Genomic DNA, 26,651 nt, shown 5'->3' with positions numbered 1-26,651 from the left:
ATCAACATTACTTATCTTGCAAATTGCCATCTAACAGAAATTTAAAATTAACACACTGTAAAGTACTGGCATACATTTTTAAATCAAATGTCTAAAAAATTTAACTATAGGGGCAACTTGGTGGCTCAATGGGTTAAGCCTCTCCCTCTGGCTCAGGTCATGATCTCAGGGTTCTGGGATGGAGCCCGCATGGAGCTCTCTGCTCAGCGGGAAGCCTACTTCCCCCTTTCTCTCTCTGCCTACTTGTGATCTCTTTCTCTTTGTCAAATAAATAAATAAAATCTTTTTTTTTTTAAAGATTTTATTTATTTATTTGACAGACAGAGATCACAAGTAGGCAGAGAGGCAAGCAGAGAGAGAGAGAGGAGGAAGCAGGCTCCCTGCTGAGCAGAGAGCCCGATGCGGAACTCGATCCCAGGACCCTGAGATCATGACCTGAGCCGAAGGCAGAGGCTTAACCCACTGAGCCACCCAGGCGCCCCTAAATAAATAAAATCTTAAAAAAAAATTAAAAAATAATTTAACTACAGATTTAAAAGATAGACTCTTTGAGAGTAGAATGGTCTTCATAATACCAAACAACAAAATGGTAGAACAAAGGGAATCCTATCTAATTTTGACCTTGGGGAAAAACAGAGACTATTTCCTCATGAAAATTTCATCAAAATGGGGAGTAAAATATGCTCAGTCTCAGATTCTAAATACACCAAAATAATGACAAAATGTTACTTATTTAATTATATTCACAATATGTCCAACTGAGATAACTATTTAGAACAGAAATATGTGTTTTTAATTCTAAAGATTAATAGTTAATGAAAATTGTACTACAATGTGAAACACAAGGTCAAACAAATGGGAAAGTATGTTTTAAAATTCCAAATAAGGGAACAGAAAAAATAAAATAAGGAAAATATAAAATGTAACAGCTAACAGTCTGTTTCAGTTTAATGAAAAAAAGAATTCCAAAAAAAGGGGAAACACAGTTTAGCTCCAGTGGAAAATGAGACTACTATTAACTGTAGAATAAACAGTCCTAAAAAACTAATGAATAATCAATTTGTAATAAAAATATGGTAAAAGTACACAATTAAATGCAATGCATAAACACTGACAACAGGGATACATTATATAACTGAATAAGAAAATGAGTTATTTGGAAAACCAATTAAAAGTACTACTGATAAGACCACTCTGATGACTTATGAAGCTCTGGAACTCATCACATCTGTACCCTACAGAACAACTAACCTGATTGTCTCTCTTCTCAGCTAAGATATAAGCAATGTGAAGGAGCATTTTATTCCAAAGCCGATAATCATATCTGGCCATAACTGCCTTGTAACTGTCCATGCACATAGTCTTTGAAGCAGAGGATTAAATGTTCCTGCCCATTTTATCTAGTCCCCAAGACTCGTCCTGCAAAGTGAATAAAAATGATTATCTATTAATCTACCCCTTGCATACATACCATTAAAAAAACAAACAAACAAAAAAAAAAACAGGAGGGCAAAGATGAGAAAAAAAAAAAACCTTGAAAATATGGATAGTTATTATCTAGTCTGGACTTAAGTACTCAGCAAGATCTCTGTGTTTAGTTGAAGGGCAAGCGACTGGTAAGTCCCACATTTGATGAAACTGAGCCTTGGAAGATACAATCATGAATATAATACACATAGCAATTGTAGTAATATTTTGAAGTAAATTTGAAGATGACCTGAAAAATAAGTTACCATTTCTAAAAAATCAGAATAAACATAATGTTGATTTCTTTCCATTTTTCTTGGTATCTAATTTTTAAAAATAACTTCAGATTCATATAGGCTAGATGATGATATACAAAGAGTGTAAGTGAAAACAAAATGACATTTATCAAGCAGTTTAAAAGCTATCATGATCACAGGTAAACTGTGGGAAAAGAAAAACAGAAAGGCACTGGAAGGAGAAGGAAGCTACACAACTCAAAAGGAATAGGAGAAAAGCTATAATTAAAATATATTTAAGTAGGGGCGCCTGGGTGGCTCAGTGGGTTAAGCCGCTGCCTTCGGCTCAGGTCATGGTCTCAGAGTCCTGGGATCGAGCCCCGCATCAGGCTCTCTGCTCAGCGGGGAGCCTGCTTCCTCCTCTCTCTCTGCCTGCCTCTCTGCCTGCTTGTGATCTCTCTGTCAAATAAATAAATAAAATCTTAAAAAAATATATATATATGTATATATATATATATATATATTTAAGTAAATGTAAAACTAGCAAATATAGATTGCCAGAAGGATAAATATAGAGAAAACAATATAATAATAAAAGCCACTGAAAATGGGCCAATGGTTAGGAGGTGAAATGAAGTCAGTAAAATATACTGTGAGGTCAGTAAAATACAGTAATACTTCATTTACATGGCAGTGGGGACAAACGCAAATGTTTTAAAGTGCATTTTTTAGGCAACTGAGACATTTTAAAAGTAAAAGTATTCTGCTGATTTCTATATCATTCTTTCCCTTGTGTACTTAAACACAATATGTGGCATATGTTTAATCTTTTACATAGAATGCACACAGATTTCTGGATTAAAGAGAAGTACTCTGAAAAATAAAGTATCCTGTCCCAACAGAGAAGCCCTATATTGTTCTTTCTTGACATTGTAAGCAAAATTTTTTGTCTTCTTTTTGGTATGAGTTGTTATTTCATAATTCTAAAAGCAGGAGAGCATTTCATATTTGCCCTTCATTCACTTGTTGTTTCCCTTTCTCTTCTAGTCTTATGAAACAAAAATTACCTTTTTATGAGAGCAAGTTTGGCTATTCAGAAGCAATTTCTATCTCATGTTTAAGTTCTGTTTATTTCAAACTGCTGCATTTACTATGCATCTGACAACCAGCTAAATGGGCATTACTGTACATGGAGGAAAATAAGATGAAAACTAAATGGAATATATAAAGAGAAAGAAAAAAAAACTAAAATTAAGATACTAAAAGTCATGAAATTAAAAAGAAAAGGTATAATAATCAGATAATTTAAAAAGAATAAATAGTGTATTTGTACTACCTTTTAAAAGATCTCTTCTTCTTTCCAATAATGAGGAAGAAGATATCTCAAAACACAGAATTCAAACTGTTTGGTGTTTGTTCTATACAGAAATTTTTTTCAGCAATAAACTGTATTTTTATTTTACCTTTGTAAAAAAAGATAAAATTGGACAATCTTCCTCTTTTCCTAATAATAAGGAAAATGTTACTCTTGAAAAACTGTGTTTCATGTTTGTTTCATATAGACATGTAACTCAGAGAATAATGGACACTAATATAGATCAACTACATTAAATGGGGGGGAGGAATGAAAAAAAAAGGAGTGGGGAAAAAATATGGATGACTCTAGATAATATTATCATTTTGGCTTCAGGCAACAAATTAAGCCAGAAAATGACAAGATTTTAAATCACGCATTTGCAACGTATATTCCCCAAAGTATCAGCATCAGCATAACCAAATCTCTGAAACTCTGGGGGTACGACCATGCAAGCTGCTTCAATAAGCCCTGTAGATGATTCTGATGCATGCAAAAGTTTGAAAACCAATGATTTAAATATATTCAATAAATAATAAATTTAATTTAAATGGAAGATGAAATGCAATTAATGAAATTAAATCTGGTGTTCATCAATATAATGTATAAGATGAATACAAAGTTACTGCTACAAAAAAGGATATAATCTGGGATTATTTACACACATGTGTTTATGCTCTATATCACAGATGAAAAAAAACCATCATTTTAGGTAAGCATAGTTAAAGTAATTGAGGGAAAACAGAACAATTGCTAAATTAATGAAATTGCCTTGTTATGGAGAAACAAGAAAAAATAAATACATTTGGCTGAGAAGTTCTCTAGATAAGAGTGAAAACTAAGCCATCAATTCTTCAGATCAGCTAGCCTAAAAAAAAATTTTCAATTTCCATTGAATCAAGGCAATCAAATGCCAGTTACTAAACTGACATACATCTTACCTAAACAGATAACAGAAGCCATTCAGATGAATTTGGGGGAGGGGAAGGATGGTATTTTTTCAGGAGCACAGTAATTAAATACTTAATCTAAATACACTTAAACAGCAATAGAACATATTTAACAAAACTAAACGAAAAGGAATAAAATGTTGGTTACTTACCAGCAAGGGTACTTGTATGCCTAAAAGCTCTGACCTGGGAGTCTGACAAACCAGTCAAAAGGGAGATTACTGTGTCCATCATATACTCATCATAAATTATGCTATATTGACACTGTCGAATCAGGACTCCAATAAATTCACAAAAGTTTGAACGAAATTTTTTCCACTGAGGTCCAGGCATGGTAAGGGGATAATCACCACTGTCCTAAAAGGAGTAAAAAGAACATATTAAATTTGACATATAATAGCAATTTAATCCAAGTTTTCTTTCTTACCTATAAAGGAACATTTTCTTCTCAGAAGTAGATGTGGACAGATATTGAAGGTGACTTACACAGATACACTGATAGCTTTATATTTATGGTTTGATCTTTCACAACTAAATAATTCATGACGTCTCAAATCTGTTATTTAGAACAACTATTTAATTCATTATTCTAAACTGACATGAAAAAAAAAAACAGTTCCCATGTTGTTATATTTGGGTCTTAGTTGAGATAATTTGAAGTAAAAACAAAAAAAATGAAAATTAAGACTGGAAATGATATTTGTGATTGAATTCAGATCAAACTAATCAGGATTTCGGTATCACACAGCATCTTCCAATTCTTAAAATAGAATTTTTAAGAAATGAGAATTTCAAAAATACTTCATTAAGAAGTCCAAAACTAATTCTTTGCACCTGAAACTGCAACCCTATTTCTTCCAATTTTACTATAAATGTTCTATTAACTCTGTTTTATAGAACAGATTTATTAACTTTGCAAAGAAAAGAAATCTAATATGGGCTCTTGGTATTACCAGCTTGTGTCATCTTGTTTAAAAACATAAACTTGATGGGGTAATGGATGATGGGCAATAAGGAGGGCAGATGATATAATGAGCATTGGGTGTTATATGCAACAGGCCAAACACTAAATTCTACCCTGAAATTAATAACACACTGTATGTTAACTATTTGAACTGAAATAAGACAAAACAAACAAACAAAAAAACAACATGAAAATCACATTGAACCCAATTAGAAGTTTTCTACTCTAGCCTAAAACATTTTGGTGGAGAAATACAAATTCACAAGTGAGAGAGTGAGAACTTCTGTGAACGCAGTATCTGAATATTCTCAATTTATGGCTGTTTGTTTCTTCTAGATCAAACTGCTGCTACAAAATTGGTTATGAGGGAAGGCTTGGGCTGTGCTGGTATCTTAGAAAAGAGAATTAGTGTAATACTTAGAATAGCAGAAAAGAGAACAGAAAACAGAGATAGGTAAGAGCTCTTAGCACTAGAACAAATACCACAAAAGGTAGTTAAAATTTTGGTGCTATATGAGTGTTAGGGGGTTACTAAGCCTCAAAAAGATCAAAAAGGAACTGACGGGGCTGGCTGAATCTTCCTAGTCCTTGAGATTAGGAGTGTCAGGGCTAGATGGGAGAGTGTAAAAGGAAAGTGAGAGCTTCTTCTCAAAGGTATCTCAAGAGGCTGCTGCTGCTTCTATATCATAAAAGCTCATTAGGGTAGACCTTCTCATGCTTTATACCAACTGTGAGATTCAGCCATGTAGTACTCCTCCACAACATCAAAGAACGTAATTTATCTAAATAACCCACCTAAATAACCCAACAGCAAAAGAAAAGGCAGAAAAATAAGCAATTCTAAGTAAATAAAAGAACTAAGTATACTTCAAAAGATTCAAATGTAGCACAAAACCAATCAAAATTTAAAAAAATTCGAAGGAACTACAATATTTTATTTATCGATTTATTTTTTGAGATATAATTCACATATAACATTTTATTAGTCAGGTATACAATATAATGATTTAGTATTTGTATATACTGTGAAATGATCACCACAATAAATCTAATTAACATCTCTCACCATACAGTCACAGAAATTTTTTCTTGTGATTAAAACTTTAAAGAGCTATTCTCTTAGCAATTTTTAAATATGCAAAACAGCATGATGAACTACAGTCATAATGCTGTACTTTATATCCCTATGACTTACATATTTTATAACTGGAAGTTTGTACCTTTTGACCCATTTGCCTGCCCCCAAACCTCCTACACTGGTGATCACTAATCCTTTATGTGAGTTCTGTGGAGTGAGTTTGTTCGTTTGTTTGTTTTGGATTCCCCATATAAGTGAAAGCATATGGTATTTGTCCTTTTCTGTCTTATTTCACTTAGGATAATACCATCAAGGTCCATCCATGTTGTCATAATGGCAAGATTTCCTTTCTTTTTAATGGCTGAGTAATATTCCGTTATGTGTATCGTGTGTGTGTGTGTGTATTTATACTTTTATATATTTTCTATTGTATCATACATATATGCCACATTTTCTTTATCCACTCATCCACTGACAGGGTTCTGGTTCTGGGATTGTAAAGTCCATGAATTCTTTTTTTTTTTTTTTAAAGGTATGTATATTCCTTTTTTAAGATTTTATTTATTTATTTATTTGTTTGTCAGAGAGAGACAGAGACAGAGACAGAGAAACAGACAGACAGAGAGAGAGCACACAACATCAGAGAGAGCACAGGCAGAGGCAGAGAGAGAAGCAGGCCCCCTGCCGAGCAAGGAGCCTGATGCAGGGCTTGATCCCAGGACCCTGGGATCATGACCCGAGCTGAAGGCAGTAGCTTAACCCCTGAGCCACCCAGGCGTTACAAGTCCATGAATTCTTAACTCTATAATGGTTTACTACAGGAACCCTGGAGGACAGTAGAGTGTAGTGAATGTTCTTCCAAGGAAGAACTTTGGGGTTCTGTTCCCAAATGCACTGACAAGCAACTAATAGAAAAGTTTATTTTAGAAGTTTTGGGAACACTGATGGAAGAATAAAAGGTAAAGGATACAAAGGTTCAGAGATAAGAGCCATCAACAAAAACTACAAAATTTAGAGCTTCTAAAATGAGAACAATCTTATAACAGGTCCACTGCAAGGTAGAGCTCATGCAGGTGACAGAGGTGGAAGGCTAACTGCATAATTCCTAAGCATTTGATATTTGGGAACCCCATCTGGTCACAAACTACAGATATCAAAAGAGATAAAATACTCTTTAAGAGTAAATCCAAGAGAATTATTTAACTCAACTGATGGACAATGTCACACACACACACACACACACACACACAAAATCACCTATTTTTGATGAAACACTGGCTTTTGGTTACCTAATTTCAATAGATATACCCAAGGATATATACTACTACTATTGGATATATATATACTACTATTGCTATACTACTATTACCAGAGATCTGTAAATACTTATTTGGAGAAAGTATCCACCCACCCAACCATTCATGTATTCATATATTTACCGGGCAATAAATATGATCCAGGCACTAGTTCTAGCATACAAAGATGAGCACACCAAGAATCTGCTTCTAAAAACTCTTACTTTATTTTTTTTCAGACTTACGAGATTTAATTGATACATAATACTGTGTAAGTTTATTTAATACACTTATATATTGCAAAATGATTAACACCAGAGCATTAGCTTAACACATCCCAGCACATTATATTACCCATTTCTTATTTTTTGGTGAAAACACTAAAGATCTACTCTCTTAACAACTTTCATGTATATAACACAGTACTATTAACTATAAACACCATTCTGTACACTAGATCCTTAGAGCTTATTCATCTTATAATTGGAAGTTTATACTCTTTAGACAATTTCTTCCTGTTTCCCCCATCCTCCAAAGAACTTCTAGTTGAAAAGAAGGACATATAAAAAATGAACAAGTGAATTAAGTACAATGATAGGAACGTTATGAGGGTAGACAGTACTACTTAGGAAGGAATGCCAGTTTTCTGAAGAGGCAATTGGGCAGGAGAAATAGGGTCTACAGCACTCTAAGCAATAAGTTTAGCAAATTCCTATAAAACAAAGATAGAGAGTATAGAACTGCTTTAAGTTTGGCAACCTAAACCAGATTTTGTGGTGGTAACCAAGAGAAAAGATGGGCCAGATTATAGGGCACCTTCTTTTCATATAAAGTTTTCATTAAAATAAAGCCAAGCTTTATTCTGGAGGCAACGGGTAGCCACTGAAAATTTTTGAGCAAGTAAGGATCATAAACAGATGAGAGGTTTAAAAATATTTCTGGGGCGCCTGGGTGGCTCAGTGTGTTAAGCCTCTGCCTTCAGCTCAGGTCATGGTCTCAGGGTCCTGGGATTGAGGCCCACATCAGACTCTCTGCTCAGCGAGGAGCCTGATTTCTCCTCTCTCTCTGCCTACCTCTCTGCCGACTTGTGATCTCTCTCTGTCAAATAAATAAATGAAATCTTTAAAAAAATAAAATAAAATAAAAAATATTTCTGGTTCTACCACGGAGAATAATCAGAGGTAAAGGCAAAGGAAATGGAACGAGGAGACTTATCACTGCAACAGATCCAAAAATGAAGGGGGAATGCAGAGAGCGCCTAACTAAGATAGTAATGATGACGATGGACAAAACAGGAGATATGATGTATACTCAAATATTGAAAAAATAAAATCTACTGACATGACTACTGGACAAAAATGACTTGTTTCTGGTTTGATTTATTGGTGGATTTACTCACAACAAAAAACAAAAAAAAATAATTGTTTGCCCATCACTCTCTTAAGGCCTAACTCTTTTGTGTAGGGATGCTTAATTACTATGTCCCATAAGAGACCAATACCCTTTAACTCATAAATGACTGGTATAGAATATCCTATTTCCAGACTTCAGGCCACACTGGCTTCTACATTCAAAATAAATTCAAATTTTCAGAAACAGATCGTCAATAGATATTTAAATCACTGAATAGCAAGTTGAGTGGCATAAGCAGAATGTTAACAAAGTACCAAATTATTTGATACGTGCAAAGGGAAAACTACTTTTACAAAAAGGTTCAATGGTCGTCACACTGTAAGTGATCTATCGTAGCATCACTAATAAACAGACAACCTGCCATTATGTACTATCTACTGTGATACAATATGAAGTACAAGCATCACTTATGAAATTTCCTTGCAAAAAATATGTAAATGTAATAGAATGAAGCCATTAGACCTAACTTTCAGTTACAAAATACAGGAGATTTAGGAACAAGCTAAATGATAACCATGAGGAAGAAAGAGAAACAAAAATGTGGGATACTTTATAAGACAACTAGGTTGTCGTCAACTAAAAGTTAATGTCATGCAAAGAAAAGAATGTGGAGGAAGTGTTTTATATTTTGAAAAACTACTGACAACAGAACAATCAAAGGCCAATATATAAACCAGTGTGCTTTAGCCACCTTGGCTTCTTTGTTGTCTAATACCCTAGGTGTATTTCTATCTAAGGGTCATTTGTGCAGTTTAAATTTTCTCTTCTTCCAGATATACGCATGGTGCTCCATCACCTCTTTCAAGTGTTTACTTAAGCTCACATTCTTAGAGAGGTTTTCTTGACCATCCAAATTAAAATCATTCTTCCATTCCCAATCTCTTCCCCCCCTTCTCTGCTTTATTTTTCTTTATTCATTATTGTCATTTATTTAATTTATTGTCATTTACCATACTACAATATTTTGCCTATGTATTTTATTCATTGGCTTTCTCTCCCAGCTAAAATGTAAATCCCATGGGGGAAGGAATTTTTGGTTGGTTTATTCAGTGCTTTGCCCTCAATGCTTGGAATGTTTAACAGACATTCAACTATTTCTTCATCAAATGAATGAGTCATCACAAAAATGATACTGTCAATAAGGGTCAGAAATAATGGGAAGGATATCTAAATGATCCCTATAGTTTTCTCCTTAATCGATCATAAATTTTGACAATATTTGTTTCCTTAGCCACAAATAGAAATGAGAATATGTGAGGTCAAAGCAGCAATGGGACTGCCAGTCAGTCCTTTTAAATATTTTCTCCTCTAAATTGGCATCAGTAAGTTATGGAGTACCATAAAATGTCTGGTCCCTACTCATCCATGAACCTTCACAAACATTTCATTAAGAGTGGTAAACAGTTTATCAATAAAAGAAAGAAAAGTTCACAAAATTCAAGATATCGATTACCTCTCAGGAGAAGGATTAGAATGGGAGAGTGGAAGAACACACAAGCATTTCAGTTCTTAAGTTGGGGAGTTACATACATATCCATATATGTTACATATATGCTTTGTTTTATCAAATGGCACATGATTTTTTAATGAGTATATTAAAAAGTATACTAAAAAGTATCTGAAACTACCAAATTTACATCCTTGAGAATACCAAGTTCCTGCAATCATTAAAAGAAATTCCAAGTTCTGAAATACCATTATCTAAAAATATTATAGTCAGTACTTAAGATGTAAAATCACATCTATGCATTTCTATATCACAGTGACTGAAGAGTTTTTCATTTTTATTTTCCCTCAAAAAGTCAGAATGCGTAAGAACCGTGTGTCAAGGGAACAAAGAAAACAATATTCCTTACTCTTGGAAAGATCCACTGAAAGATCCATTTTTAAAAACCAAATTCTGAGTGGGCTAAATAAAATTTATTATTAAATATATTGTTTGAACTTTTGTTTTTAAGTTAAAATAGCCATAAAGATTAATTATGCCATAGATTATTTTGGCTGGCTGTCATAAAGCAATTAAAGAGAAAATGCTGTTTATTATCAGACCTCTGCTAATTAAGTCTAAGGTAACTCTTTCAACTCTGACAAACCTTAGCCTTAAAGTATCAGGAAATTCAACTGGCATATATACATCAATTAAATAAGTAATATAAAAATACATTTGGAAAGAAAAATTCCACAAGTCAATGCTATAAAAATTGTGTCATATTTTTCAACCCCCTATCTTATGTCTGTATCTCCAGCATCCATCTAGGACACTGTCTGGTATGCTTAGGAGGACAACAATTGTTTTGGGATAGCTTATTTGTATTAAATCAATTATCTAGTCTAATTTCTCTAGCTTTGTACCTTTATGTTTTCTCCTATACATCCTGAACTCCATCTCCCCTATAAACTCCTTCCTGGTTTTTCTGGTGAACTTCTATTCATTTTAAAAAACTAGTTTTAGGGCTAAGTAATTTGTGAAGCTCTCACATCTCAAATAATTAACCTCACACTTTGGGTTCTCATAGGGTCTTGTATTTCCTAACTATTGAACTTGACAAGGTACTATTGCTATCAGTTCACAAATTCTTTCCCCATTGAGAACACAAAATCATTTTCTAGAGCTATAACCTTGTTAATCTCTAAGTATATACTTCCTAACTGAAAGTTAGACAAACATTAAATGTTCAATAAATGTTTACTGAATAAACACAAATAATCCTTTGAAAAACTAAACAGTTCAGGACACCTGGGTAGCCTAGTCGGTTAAGCTGCTATCTTCCGCCCAGGTCATAATCATACGGTCCTGGGATAGAGCCCTGCTGCTAAACAGGGAGCCGGCTTCTCCCTCTCATCTCACTCTGCTCCTCCTGCTGCTTGTGCTCTCTTGTTCTCTCTCAAGTAAGTAAAATCTTAAAAAAAAAAAAAAAAGACAACTAAACAGTTCATTTGACAGTTTTTATAATAAAAAAGTTACACCTAAAATCCATAAAAGATACAGAATACTTAGCTTTAGCTAGATAATTTAAAAGGTCTTCATAATGATTAGCAAATATAAATGTGATTCCATATCACTATAAATGCATGTTTTATAGAATTTATTTTATTTATTTATTTATTTATTTATTTATTTATTGCGTTTTATTTATTTGAGAGAGACAGAGAGCGCAAGAGAGGGAACACAAGCAGGGGGAGTAGGAGTGGGAGAAGCAGGCTCCTCGCTGAGCAGGGAGCCCGATGCAGGACTTGATCCCAGGATCGTGACCTGAGCCGAAGGCAGATGCCCAACGACTGAGCCACCCAGGTGCCCTATAGATATATTTTAAAACTGAAAAATAAAAATCTTGAAATGACCAGGCTGTAATTACATCTTAAATATGTAGTTCATCATATCTAATCAAAATCACATGGGGATTTAAGCCAGTGCCCACAGATATAAATGTTATTGTTGGCTTATCTAATTTAAGCATTTCTCATAATGAGAGTAAATGTCTTAAACAATATAATGGAATGGATTAACTCTAGAAAGATTCAATATATACCAATAGAATATAATTGGTCCTTTCAAAAAGATACTACTTTAATTCCGTAACTTGTTTGGTCAGCTGTAAGATATTTGGTAATAAAAATAGCCAGAAATTTATTATTTGACTGAAGTTGTCTCAGTGGAGGGAGTACAACTGTTACCTGAGTGACTCTTTTCAAGCTACTTCAGATTATACACTTGCAGTTGTGTATGAGGTAAACAGGGTAGTGGTTATGAGTATGAACTCAGGAGCCAGATGTTCTGGGCTTCATTCCTGACTTTATCATTTACTAATTATGTGACCTCAAGCAAGTTTCTTAACCCTCTTTGTCTCCATTTTCTCATCTGTAAAATGGAGATAATAATAATATAAAAGACCTACCTCATAAAAATGTCATGAGTATTAGATATGTGAAGAATGTGCAATAGCCTGGCACACAGTAAAGACAAGTATTTATTATTATCCTTCAACATGTTTCCCCTTGCCTCTAATATTTTGCACTGCAAAGTACACAGCTGTAATATTATTTCCTCTTTTGTACCTTTTCACATTACAAATACAAAATGATTATAGTTTCTTGAGTCTTCATGAGTTTTTCTATGTGATTAATCCGTTGTCCTTGGTACTTCTCACTTCCAACTTTGCTTCCTTTCTTTAATATTCTGTTTACATCTGCAATGTGATAGTTTCCAAAGCAATATTTACAACACCAACTGAGTGGTGTACTACAAAAAAATATTAAAACTTCTCTTTATTTTTAATTAAATTAAAAAATAAGTTATTAGTAATATTTAGTATGTAGAATAAGCTTTGTGTGCCCTCACTAGGTCCATATTTCAGATTGTATTATATCACAAAGAGTATCTGAGGTATCCCAAGAGAACAATCAGAAGAGCTCAATGCTCAAGGGGCTGATATTAAAAAATGGCATTCTTCACTGGTTTATTCATTTTGTAAGTTGCATATGATCAATGCAATAGATTTAAATATATTTCAAAATATTTATTTTTAACTCATCACTAAATATTAACAGAAAGATTCTGAGGAAAAACAGAAACAAAAAGAAAAATCTGAGTATGTAATCACAAGTGAATAATAAATATGGAGGCACTAACACTTTCTTGCACAAGCTCATCTTAGACCACTAAGTTAAAGCCATGATAATCTAATGACATCTGAGAAGAAACTGATCGAGTTATGTATACATTTAAGCAGTAAATAAACGTATGCTGCAAACTACAGTCAGATAATAAATGTAATCAAGTATTATAAATATGAATAAATATATAAAGAACATAATACATAAATGTAACATAATAAGTGGTTATTTATTTATTTATTTATTTATCTGATTTATTATTTGGTCTGATTACCAAAGGTAGAAGAAAAAAAAGCCTTTTGTCTATTTTTATTTATCACATATTTAGAAAATAAGACTTAGTTTAAAACTAAGAAAGTGTGAAACAATCACCAGGCAGTTACTTCTTAAGCACTCTCCCCATAAGATAAGAACTCCTGCCTTCTGAGAAGGAGCATGGGGGAGAGGAAAAGAAGAGCGTAATTTTTTAGCTTTATCATAGGTATTCACTATGAAGAAAATAGGCTAAAAAATGTCTTATTGATGGAATATAAATTTAAACTTTAATTTGGGACAAGATAATTTGAGTTTTCTTCTACCATTTTTTTGCATTTTCTTCATATTTTCTCAGTTTGTACAATATTTAACGATTTTTACTTTTCTTAAATTTTTAATCCTATGATTAATAAATGCTCAAATGGATAAATAAATGAGAAGTTCTATACTTAAGTATAAATAAATTCATACAAGCACATACAGAAGAGCAAAATGTATAAAACTCTGTAGTTGTGAGCAATACAAAATAATATAGACCATAATTAAAAAGGCACTAAGTGAATACATTATATGTACTGTGCTGCAAAGCTTCCCTTCATAGACGTCACATTTCAATATATGATATGAAAACTATTCAAACTGACCTTTGGAAAACATACTTAAGAGTTTACATTTGGAGATGTGATTCTAATAACCTGGGGAAGAGATACTATTACATTTTGCTTTAGGTACCAGGGGCTGGCTCCGACAGGAACTAAATATATCTACTGGCTATTCCCTATAAACCAGATATTGTTCTAAACTCTTGGGATCCAATGGATCCTATCATCACACCTTTCTGAATTTTACCACAAAATACAATTTACCAAAACTAACCTCCCTCCATTCCTGGGGACTAAAAGACCCACAAAGTATTGTGAAGAAACAAAAACAATTAAGATACTATATATTCAACAATAGGTAAGCATGTAAATGCAGTTTTTTGCTAAAATGCTTAAAGATAAAATAGCCTTAGAAAATAATTAATGTAGTTCTGCTTTAAATGAACATATTCTAATAATAAAACTGTTAGTTGTTCTGTCAAAGATGAAAAAAGGAATGTTTTCCCTTAGAATCTTCTCTTTCTTTATTTGAAGAACAGTTGATACACAAGGTTACATTAGTTTCAGGCGTACAATACAGTGATTCAACAAGTTCAGACATTATGCTATGCTCATCACAAGTGTCAGATCTATAACACTATTACAATACCATTGACTATATTCCCTATGCTGTCTATCTTTTATCCTCATGACTTATTCATAAAATGGTGGTTTTCAAAACATTCTTTTTTGATTTAATCAGTTTTCTCAAGTATCAGGATTAGAATATTAGATTATGAAATAAATACCTTTTGAAAAATTTTCATTTGCTACATTTAAGTCATTATCGCTTTTGGTAACAGTTTTCTATTCTTGTAATATACCTGAATATTTAACAATATTCATAGGACTATTTTCTCAGATACATCATGATCTTCATTTTGCTGAATTCCTCATCTTCTATTTATCTCGGAATCCTACTACAAAGCAATGATATCCTGTTTTGAAATTTCATGTGTATCCAAATTGTATTTCCTCTCATTCTGTTCTCCTATATAAAGTGTTTTTATAGCTTAAATCTCATTTTCTCTCAAAGTTTCTCCCAACCTTGTCTGTACATGGGAGTCACCTGGTGAACTGTTAAAAATCCCAAGTTCAGGTTACATGCCTTACAAATTAAATCAGAAGGTCTGGGGATAAGGAAGAGAGTCAGGCATTAGTTTTTAAATATCCCTAGGTGATATTAATATGCAGCAAGGTTTGGGAACTCCTGTCCTAAACTCTTAGTAGTTCCTGAAGTTCCAAGATGCATACTATTTTTTTAAATTTTTTTAATTTTAATTTTTATCTTTATTTATTTATTTTTTATTTGACAGACAGATCACAAGTAGGCAGAGAGGTAGGCAGAGAGAGATGGGAGGAGGAGGCAGGCTCCCTGCTGAGCAGAGAGCCCGATGCGGGACGCGATCCCAGGACCCTGAGATCATGACCCAAGCCGAAGGCAGAGGCTTTAACCACTGAGCCACCCAGGCATCCTGCATACTATTTTTTAATCTGTGGTCTCAATCACCAGTATTGCAAGCCTGGCATGGTAGTTAGTATAGTAGTTGGTGAATAAACCCACCACTTTCCCCTTAATTTGGCTTCATTATCTTCTATTTGCCACATATAAACTCATGAAGTTGTAACAAAAACCTTTTTTTTTTTAAAGATTTTATTTATTTATTTGACAGACAGAGATCACAAGTAGGCACAGAGGCAGGCAGAGAGAGAGAGAGGGAATCAGGCTCCCCGCTGAACAGAGAGCCCGATGTGGGGCTCGATCCCAGGAACCTGGGATCATGACCTGAGCCAAAAGCAGAGGCTTTAACCCACTGAGCCACCCAGGAGCCCCCAAAACCCTTTTTTTAATGAAAAGTAATTTCACAGAAATGTTTCAGAATACAGAAATTTTTTAATTTTAGAAGTTAATATAGTGCATATACTTTATATCCCATCACAATCCAAGAGAATCTGGGGCAGCCCCCTGTCATCAAGAACATTAATATTTCACCAGAAAGACATGTAAATATTCGCAATGACTGAGATAAATAAAAATTTTAATAGCTTGAGGTTAGCTGTACCAGTTGTGCCACCATTAAATTGGGGGGAAAAAAAGTCCTTTGGAATTTCAGAATGTTTTGGATTACAGAAATGAAAATAAATAATTATGGCATTATATACATGGGTCACAGTGCAAGGTCTCCCCTACCACCAACGGAATGTGACTACATAGTCTGAAAGCCACTGACAGAATGTTTCTGTAAAAATGCTCATGAGGGGCGCCTGGGGGGCTCAGTCAGTTAAGCCTCTGCCCCTTCAGCTTGGCCATAATCAAGAGTCCCGGGATCAAGCCCCACATCAGGCTCCCTGCTCATGTTTTCTTCTCTCTCTCTCTCTCAAATAAATAAATAAATAAAATCTTAAAAGAAAAAAAAAAGATGCTTATGAAAATGTTTTGGTGTGTGCCATTAGAATAAAGGTGAACACCTGGTGAAGAAGATACACAGTGTTGCAACATGTGTATATTTTAGGATGTATTTGTAGTACTTTTTTCAGTTAAATATAGATATTCCTACTAATAATAATAAAAAAAAGAAAAATCTAAGCCCACCCCACTGAAAGAGTGGACCTGGGGAAAAAAAGACATCTTTGCTGTAAAAACGAAATCTTGCCATTTGCAATGATGTGGACGGAACTAGAGGGTATTATGTTAACTGAAATAAGTCAATCAGAGAAAGACAATTATCATATGAGCTCTCTGATATGAGGAATTTGAGAGGCAGGGTGGAGGTTCGTGGAGGGAAGGGAGGGAAAAATGAAACAAGATGGGATCAGAAGGGAAACAAACCATAAGAGACTCTTAATCTCAGGAAACAAACTGAGGGCTGCTGGGGCGGTGGTGGGGAGGGATAGGGTTGCTGGGTGATGGATATTGAGGTGGGTATGTTCTATGGTGAGTGCTGTGAATGGTGTAAGACTGATGATTCACAGACCTGTACCCCTGAAACAATTAATACATTATATATTAATAAAACAAAACAAAACAAAAAACCCCACAAACAATCTTTGTTGTTAGTGTTTAAAGTCCAGAAAAGAGATAGAAATCTTATTTAAATCAAAAGGCAGAATATTAAAACTAAAATTAATGGTGGTCTAAAGCATGACATAAAATGAGTTTACCATAAACAGAATACATAAATAAAATTGTGAAGGTGTTTCAACATGTAGAATCAGTGTAAAGCTGATTAATTTGTGAAGACTAGCAAAGAAAACATGTATTCTAAGTAGAAATCAGAATATTCTCAAGTAGAATGTCCCAAATAGAAGTTTAAGTTTTACACAAACAAACAAAATGGGGATGGGGTTGGGGAGGGGGTAGCAGGGAGAGATGCACATAACAAAATTTCAGGAATGCTGGATTAAATGAAGCTAAGCAGGTTATTTTTCCATCAGGATTTCTAAGAACCTTAAATAAGATAATGTGCTTTGACAATCTCTAAAACAGACATAATATGCAGCCTACTTACACTTATTTGACCTCTAAACCCTTTTTTCTCCAAAGGATTTAACATGACTGATTCTGCAGAACATAAAACTACTGGAGATACATTTATAAATTTGGGAATTTAGGTGGTCTTCAAGAATGAATGTCAAGAATCAACTTCTACTTCATATCACTAATTTTATTACCCTTATCACTTACCACTCATATCTCCATGCAATGAAATGAAATTGACAAAGATCGTTATCTTTAGAATTAGTAACATGGGTTAATATATAAATGAAGAAAAAGTGTATCTTCTCTTAAACACCAAATCAAAATAAAACTTGAAATAGTCAACATATTTACCATTTTTAAAGTATAATTAGGCAATTTTTAAAAATACTGAAATGTTATACCTCATCAAATTCTTCAGTCATTTTTCTGATGATTTCTGCATTCTGCATATTTCGAAACATCTCTATTCTCACAGTACCTGTGGAACAACAGATTTTACCGTTAATCTTTTCCTATCCCATCCTAAACATTAAATTTAACCTGACCACTGTTTGAAAACCTTATGTTTGAAAAATTTTATATCAAAGTGTTTGGAATTTTTTCTTCCCCTGAACTCCTACCTAAAGGAATCCCTTGTTTAAGAACTTCAAAGTTCTTTAGACATTTTTTAAAAACCCGAATATCCTGTGAATTAGATAAGTATGAGGAAAAAACTGCGAGGAGTGTTAGGGAGGGAAAAGATGGAGTCATAAAATAATAAATTTAGATTGTTTGGAGGGCCCTAAGGATTGATTGGCGCTATTCAGGCATACAGCTGACTGCCTTAGTATGAAAAACAGCCAAGCATAGAGAATATTATTTCTCTTCATGCCTTTTTCTGATATTTGTTATCAACAGAATACTTTTCTATAAATTAAAAGTAAATGTTCCTTAATCTAGTGACACCTGTCGATTAGATTGTTTTATTTGAACATGAAAAATAGCTTGGTAACTTCAACATAAGCATTAAAGAAAGAAAAAGTTAACCCCCTTTCTCATTCCATTCGTTAGTACTACCATCATTAGCTACATAATTTTTATCTCAATCATGATTACATAAATATTATCACTCTAAAAGTAGTAAGAGTTTATATCAAAAATGCATTAAAATTTAACATAATTTAAGTAAAATAAGGTTCAAATAAGGTTTGAACCACTCACAAAGGTTGAATAAGGTTCAAAATCAATCTGGAGTTACAGAGAATACTGGTCTAATAATTACACAAGGTTCAGTTTCAACTGTACACATGTAAAATATCCAAGTTAAAAATCACAAGAATAAGACACAATGAATCAATAAGAAAATATTTTATAACCTTTAACAGCTTCCTCGCCAGTGATTACCAGCTCCAACTCAAATCACATTTAGGTATACAAGAGGGAAAATTCTCTGAAGTGTACTGTACTCTTACAGAAAACAGTATAAAGCAGTAGAGAGTCACTAAAAGTCATCAAGTATACTCTTAATTGAGAGGGCTAATAAAAAACTGCAGTGGCACATTTGGCATATCAAACTTAATTTGACTTAGTTTTTATTAATATAAATGAGAAAAATGGTATCTCCCTCATCTTTTTAATCACAACCATTTCTAAGCATGTTTTAATTACTTGATGTACAGCTTTCTTGTTCATTTTCAGGATGCTGAATTCATTTAGTTCCACCAACAGGTATCAAGTACACCCAGTTATAGAGATGAGAGTCTAGATTGGAAGGTGAATGAGAAGGGAAAGTATTTTTAGAGTTCCTCCCCAACTGGCAATTTCCTAAACACAATGGGAAATTTTTACACTGTGATTTTATTTTTTTATGGGAAAACAGTATCACAGACAGTATTTAAAAGCATTGTAGGCAGCTTGCTTATGCACTACAATACAGCCATTATTTTCAGAAGTTTTTTTAAAAAGTAAATAAAAAATGCATTGAGTTGCTAATTATAAATTATCTCAACTAAAAGTAATTCTCTGCCCAACATTCTTTAAAAATCATTCAAAATAAAACAGTATGGAGGTTCCTCAAGATATGAACAGACACCTCTCCAATGAAGACATACAAATGGCTATCAGATACATGAAAAAATGTTCATCATCACTAGCCATCAGGGAGATTCAAATTAAAACCACATTAAGATACCACCTTATACCAGTTAGAATGGCCAAAATTAGCAAGACAGGAAACAACGTGTGTTGGAGAGATGTGGAGAAAGGGGAACCCTTTTACACTGTTGGTGGGAACGCAAGTTGGTGCAGCCACTTTGGAGAACAGTGTGGAGATTCCTCAAGAAATTAAAAACAGAACTTCCCTATGACCTGCAATTGCACTACTGGGTATTTACCTCAAAGATACAGATGTAGTGAAAAGAAGGGCCATCTGTACCCCAATGTTTATAGCATCAATGGCCACGGTCGCCAAACTGTGGAAAGAACCAAGATGCCCTTCAACGGACGAATGGATAAGGAAGATGTGGTCCATATACACTATGGAGTATTATGCTTCCATCAGAAAGGATGAATACCCAACTTTTGTAGCAACATGGACGGGACTGGAAGAGATTATGCTGAGTGAAATAAGTCAAGCAGAGAGAGTCAATTATCATATGGTTTCACTTATTTGTGGAGCATAACAAATAACATGGAGGACAAGGGGAGATGGAGAGGAGAAGGGAGTTGAGGGAAATTGGAAGAGAAGGTGAACCATGAGAGACTATGGACTCTGAAAAACCTGAGGGTTCTAAAGGGGCAGAGGGGTGGGAGGTTGGGGAAGCCAGGTGGTGGGTATTAAGGAGGGCATGTATTGCATGGAGCACTGGGTATGGTGCATCAACAATGAATTCTGTTACGCTGAAAATAAAATAATAATAATAATAATAATAATGTTAAAAACAGAGCCACCCTATGACCCAGTAATTGGACTACTAGGTATTTACCCTAAAGATACAAATGTAGTGATCCGAATGGCCACGTGCACCTGCATGTATACACATATGATGGAATACTATGCAGCCATCAAAAGAAATGAAATCTTACCCATTTGCAACAATGTGGATGGAACTAGAGGGTATTATGCTAAGTGAAATAAGTCAATCAGAGAGAGACAAGTATCATATGATCTCACTGATCTCACAAGGAATCTGAGAAGTAAGACAAAGGATAGGGGAAGGAAGGGGGAAAATGAAACAAGATGAAATCAGAGACGGAGACAAACCGAAAGAGACTCTTATGCCAGGAAACAAATTGAGGGTTGCTGGAAGGGAGAGGGGTGGAGGGATGGTGCGGCTGGGGGATGGACACTGGGGAGGGTATGTGTTGTGGTGAGTGCTATGAATTGTGTAAGACTGATGAATCATAGACCTGTACCCCTGAAACAAATAATTAAACAAATTAATTTTTTAAAAATCACTCAAATTAGGAACGCCTGGGTGGCTCAGTCAGTTTAGTGTCCAACTCTAGATTTTGGCTTGAGTCATGATCTCAGAGTCCTCAGATCGAGCCCCACATCCAGCTCCTCACCAAGTATAGAGCCTGCTTGGGATTCTCTCTCTCCCTCTGCCCCTACCCCCTCCTCAAAAATAAATGAATAAATAAAAATCACTCAAATTACACAAAACTGTTTTAACCTTGCTTGGGTTATCAAGCATTTTGTCCACCTGAAATAGAGTCCCATATATAAAAAGCATGTAATTTCGGAAGTTGTTTCACAGTACTCTTGATAAGCAAAATTATTTTCTTTAAGTACTAATCAAGCAAAATAAAATTAGATTTTTAAGTTATTAAACATGAGAAGAATCAGTTGTTCTTGGTGAGATGGAAATATTTTATATTTTGCACAGAGTAGCATTTATATTAAATGGCTATATGCATTTCTCAAAAGTCATTTATCTGTACACTTAAAATGTGTGCATTTGGAAACTTGGTATCTTGGTAAAATTGATTTTTAAAAAATCAAGAAAAAGGACAATGCTAATCATAGTCGTTCAGTAAAAAATTACATACGACAAAGGGTGCCTGGCTGACTCAGTATGTAGAGCATGCGACTCTCATTTCAGAATTGTAGGTTCACGGGACGCCTGGGTGGCTCAGTTGGTTAAGCGGCTGCCTTCGGCTCAGGTCATGATCCCAGCGTCCTGGGATCGAGTCCCACATCGGGCTCCTTGCTCCGCGGGGAGCCTGCTTCTCCCTCTGCCTCTGCCTGCCTCTCTGTCTGCCTGTGCTCGCTCACCCTCTCTCCCTCTGTCTCTGACAAATAAATAAATAAAAAATCTTAAAAAAAAAAAAAAAAAAAAAAAAAAGAATTGTAGGTTCAAGCTCCACAGGGGTTTAGAGATGATTTAAAAAGTTACATGTGTCATTGTTAAATATGAGTATAAATAAAGTTCAATTCTATTTCAATGACTGACATAGCAGTTTTCATATACAGTGGAGTCTTAACTGTAATTCCAATGGACTAAAACTAGCTCATAAACAGAGGACTGTTTTTGCTCTATTTAGTATCATAAAGTGAAAGACAACAAAACAGTAACTAGTCTTAAAAGCAAAATAAAAACCAGCTGCATGCTTAGCATCTCTAAAAATGACTACCATATATAAGTAACAATTATTAATAAAATAAAATCAAATATTTAAAGCTATAATTTTGAAAATGAACAGAAGCTTGTCACTGAGGTTTTTTTTTTTTTTTTTTTAAGATTTTATTTATTTATTTGACAAACAGAGATCACAAGTAGGCAGAGAGGCAGGCAGAGAGAGAGAGGAGGAAGCAGGCTCCCCGCGGAGCAGAGAGCCCGATGCGGGGCTTGATCCCAGGACCCTGGGATCATGACCTGAGCCGAAGGCAGAGTCTTTAACCCACTGAGCCACTCAGGCGCCCCATCACTGAGGTTTTTTAAAAGAAGAAAATCCTGCTGCTGCCACAATGACTATTCAAAACATTAGCCTATTTACTTACAGCTAACTGTTCATTCTTCTTCATTCCAGTCCCACAACTCTACTGCAACTGCTTCCTCACACCTATTATCTGCTGACTGTTACACCAAAGTCTTTCTTTAGTAATACCCTACCTATTCTATTTAAAACATTTCCTCATTATACTGGTTTCTGTTAACACTATATCCTTATACTGTATTCTCTGATGACTTACTTTTAGTCATTTACCTGAATAAATACAGGTAATTTCCAAAGTTCTGTCCAATACATTTTTCTTTGTCCCATTCTACATTTCTGAACCTGCATATGGCCCCCATCTACCTCTCCCACTAGATAAAAGTATAGCATAGACTACTACTTATTAATCTTTGTTATTTAAACCAGTTCCTCAAAAAATGTCTGACATCTTAAGTCTTCTCTCTCCTATTTTAAGCTTTCTTTGACAAAGGATAATAAACATAAAGAACTAAAATAATTCAGATTCACAGAAACATAACTATCTCAAGAATGAAAAAAAAAGATTATCTTCCACTCTCTGAAACACTATCTGTGAGATTCCTCACATATATATTTTATATTTTCTTAAAAAAAAAAGTTGTTTAAGCAGGCCCTCCTGACAGGATTATACTTCTAATTTGAAGGAAGAACTTTCAAAATTGTCATTGGTAACCATGAATAATTCCAGAAACAGTAACATCAGAAAGCAACCATCAAGTTCTCAATCATTAAATTATGTCAAACTGCTGGAAGAACATAACTTTAAACAATCCCTATGGTATGCAGTTTGGCAAATGTTTACTGAAATTACAAACTCATATACTCCTTGGCCTTGATATTGTACTTGTTGCAAAGCATCCATAAACTCACACACATGAAATAATGAAGGTACGACATTATTCCCTGAAGCACTGTTTGCAAAGGCAAAAGGAAAAATATGTATACCCATAAATAAGATTCTGATTAATAACTAAAAGTGCTGATGATAATAATAATGGTGGTAGCAACTAACACTGGGATGCTCATTATCTGCCAGGCATTGTTCTAAGAAATAAGCCCTGGAAGTTAACATATCTAATCTTCACAACAATACCTATGAAGAATATATAATTTTTCTCTCATTTTACAGAAGAGAAATTGAGGCACCTAGCAACCTGTAAAAGGGGTTTCCCGGTAGATTTGTGATCTATATGCATAGTCTGGCTAGAGGGTCCATGACTAACCACTACACTTAACTGACTAAAATCAATGGGATCCTGGAGCTGTCTAAAACAATAAACAGATCTGTGTTGGATATGGAAAGATCTGCAGGATATATTCATACATGACAAAAGGAACATATATGTATTTGATTGTATATGCTTTAAGATATTATGGAAAGATACACAAATATCTAGCAAAATTGGTTATCTCAGGGAAAGAGAAATATGTGGTTGAGGTTTAGGGATATACTGGAGATATTATATTGCATACCCTTTGCATTTCTTGAAATCTGAACTATATGAATATATTACTCAAAATAAGGAATTAATACATTTCAAATAAAAAATAAAATGTTAAAAACTAAACTGAAAGACAGATTGCTATTAAACTCTGCCTATCAAGCATTTGTGTAATCACTACCGATATGCACTCATTGGAGGGTAAGCTAAGAATGCTTGACATAAGCCTGCCCAAAATGGAAAATTTTATGTTTTTCTTCCCAGCTATTATAGAATACAAAAAAATGGAGTTGAAAATAGGGCTGGAGAACATACCCCTGGCATAATTAGTGTTATGGACAACAATGAAAAGAAGCTGTAATCATGGTTATAGTAACCACAACATTTAACAAAACCCTCAAGAAGTCATTCTAGGTGGTTTAAAATCTTTGGCATCAGACATAGTAGGATTTAAATCTCAGTTCCACAAGTTACCAAGCTATAGGACACTGAAAAAAAAAATCAACTGTTCTCTATGAAATTCAGATTTCTATTAAAATGGTGAGAATACCACACTTCAGTGTAGGATTTTTTTTTTAAAGATTTGTTTATTTATTTGACAGAGATCACAAGTAGGCAGAGAGGCAGACAGAGAGAGAGAGAGAGAGAGAGAGGAGGAAGCAGGCTCCCTGCTAGCAGAGAGCCTGATGCGGGGCTCAATCCCAGGACTCTGGGATCATGACCAGTGCCGAAGGCAGAGGCTTTAACCCACTGAGCCACCCAGGCGCCCCTAGGAATCTTTTTTTTGTTCAATGCCATAATTTGTAGTGCTTGGAATAGTGCTTAGTACATAGGAGGCACTGAAAAAAATGTTTGTTAAACAACTGACTAAGAATATGAAAACAAAATAAGGTAACATATTATACTTGCAGCAGGTAAGATGCTCACCTACTTTGAGCATTCATTACTTTAGTAGATTAGCCTGCCCATTTTAGAGGGAAGCTTAAAACCTCTAGTTTCTTAGTTGAGCTCTACTGAAAGCCAGATTCCTAACTGCACATGTTACCAGGTTAATGCCATCTGAAGAATGAGACCAGTAATCTTTTATTCCAGAACCAGGCAAAGTAATTCCAGCAGTTTCCCCATCAACCAGACCAAAGCCTCCACTTCCAGAGTGGAAACAATTACATAAACACTAAACATCTCTGTCCAAAATGACTAAAACCCACCAGAGAGATGAGTTAAGGTGATAAAAAAGTCACTGTCAAAAAAGTAGGAACCCACGAACTCTTAACCCCATTTTACATGAACCACATGGTTTAGAGAACTGTCTCACCTCATCCTCCTCATTTTTTAATGCCAAAGCAAGAACTCTAGCCTTCTCTGTATCCTTTCAACTAGATACAGAAGCAGACAGAAGAGAAAACTAAAAGCATACAAGACTTTATTTAGTGACAAATCAATTTATCCAAAAACAACAGAAGGCCCTTTTGGGTTTATACCTTCTATGACACAGTAACATTCTGTCGCCTTCAAAATTAGTGAGCCTCATTATAGGTGAAATATACTAACACTGCCTAAGAGCACTTAGCAGAGAACCTTCCTCAGAGGCTTCTGACTAGCTGTTCCATAAAAAAAACAACTTTTTATTTTAAGGATTTTCTTTTAAAGAGTGGATTATAAAGTCTATAAATATATTTATAAATAAATAAATATTTTTAAATTTATTTATAAAATTTATTTATAAATAAGATCTAATCTGGTGATGAATGAGAGAAAAATCCAAGCATGTAACAGGACAATTTTTGGTATCCTTATTTTGTTTCATTTTTACTTTAAGTACTAGACAGATTTTATATCAAAATAAAGTGGAGAAAAACTGAAAATAAATATGCGTAAATTACTAGAGAAAGTCTAAGTCAGAAAAGGAGAAGCAATGCTGAGGCTACTCAAATTGAGAAGTATTTACTAAAGAAACATTACATACCAGAAAACAGAACTTAGCAGTTACCTAAGATTCAGTGACTCCATACATCTTTCTCAAGATGCGAGGAGAAGGATGACGGAAAGGAATAGAAAGAGACAGATACTTTGGTTGCTTTTTAATGAGCATTTTAAGCTTAATTATAAATATATATATATATATATATATATAGTTTGTTTGTTTTTTAAAGATTTTATTTATTTATTTGACAGAGAGAGATCACAAGTAGGCAGAGGCAGGCAAAGAGAGAGATGGGGAAGCAGGCTCCCCGCTGAGCAGAGAGCCCAAAGCGGGACTCAATCCCAGGACCCTGAGATCATGACCTGAGCCGAAGGCAGCGGCTTAACCCACTGAGCCACCCAGGCACCCAATTATAAATATATTTTGATACATGCTATATATCTAGGTAGTATGCACACAAATGGAAAAAAATAACCTCATAGGTTATTGTATATATACATGTTGGGAAACAGATCTTTCAGAATATATTAAAATAGAAATTGCTGGGGGCACCTGGATGGCTCAGTTGGTTATCTGATTCT

The 26,651-nt window shown here is 34.4% G+C and overlaps 1 protein-coding gene across 3 annotated transcripts in view; it reads right to left on the bottom strand.

The window, feature by feature from the left end:
* STAG1 (stromal antigen 1) overlaps positions 1-26,651 on the bottom strand; it is a 425,489-nt gene that overhangs the window by 160,659 nt on the left and 238,179 nt on the right. For all 3 annotated transcript variants that reach the window (XM_032869634.1, XM_032869636.1, XM_032869635.1), the window contains 2 exons: positions 18,150-18,226; positions 4,160-4,364 (listed from right to left, as the gene is read on the bottom strand). In XM_032869634.1, coding sequence (XP_032725525.1) covers positions 4,160-4,364; positions 18,150-18,226 — 282 coding nt within the window. The remainder of the gene's footprint in view (positions 1-4,159; positions 4,365-18,149; positions 18,227-26,651) is intronic.

This window comes from Lontra canadensis, unplaced genomic scaffold (assembly GCF_010015895.1).
Source record: "Lontra canadensis isolate GAN:19392208 unplaced genomic scaffold, GSC_riverotter_1.0 scaffold38, whole genome shotgun sequence".
In the NCBI taxonomy this organism is placed as follows: domain Eukaryota; kingdom Metazoa; phylum Chordata; class Mammalia; order Carnivora; family Mustelidae; genus Lontra; species Lontra canadensis.
Note: the sequence above shows the minus strand (reverse complement) of the source record. Positions and strands in the feature narration are given on the sequence as shown.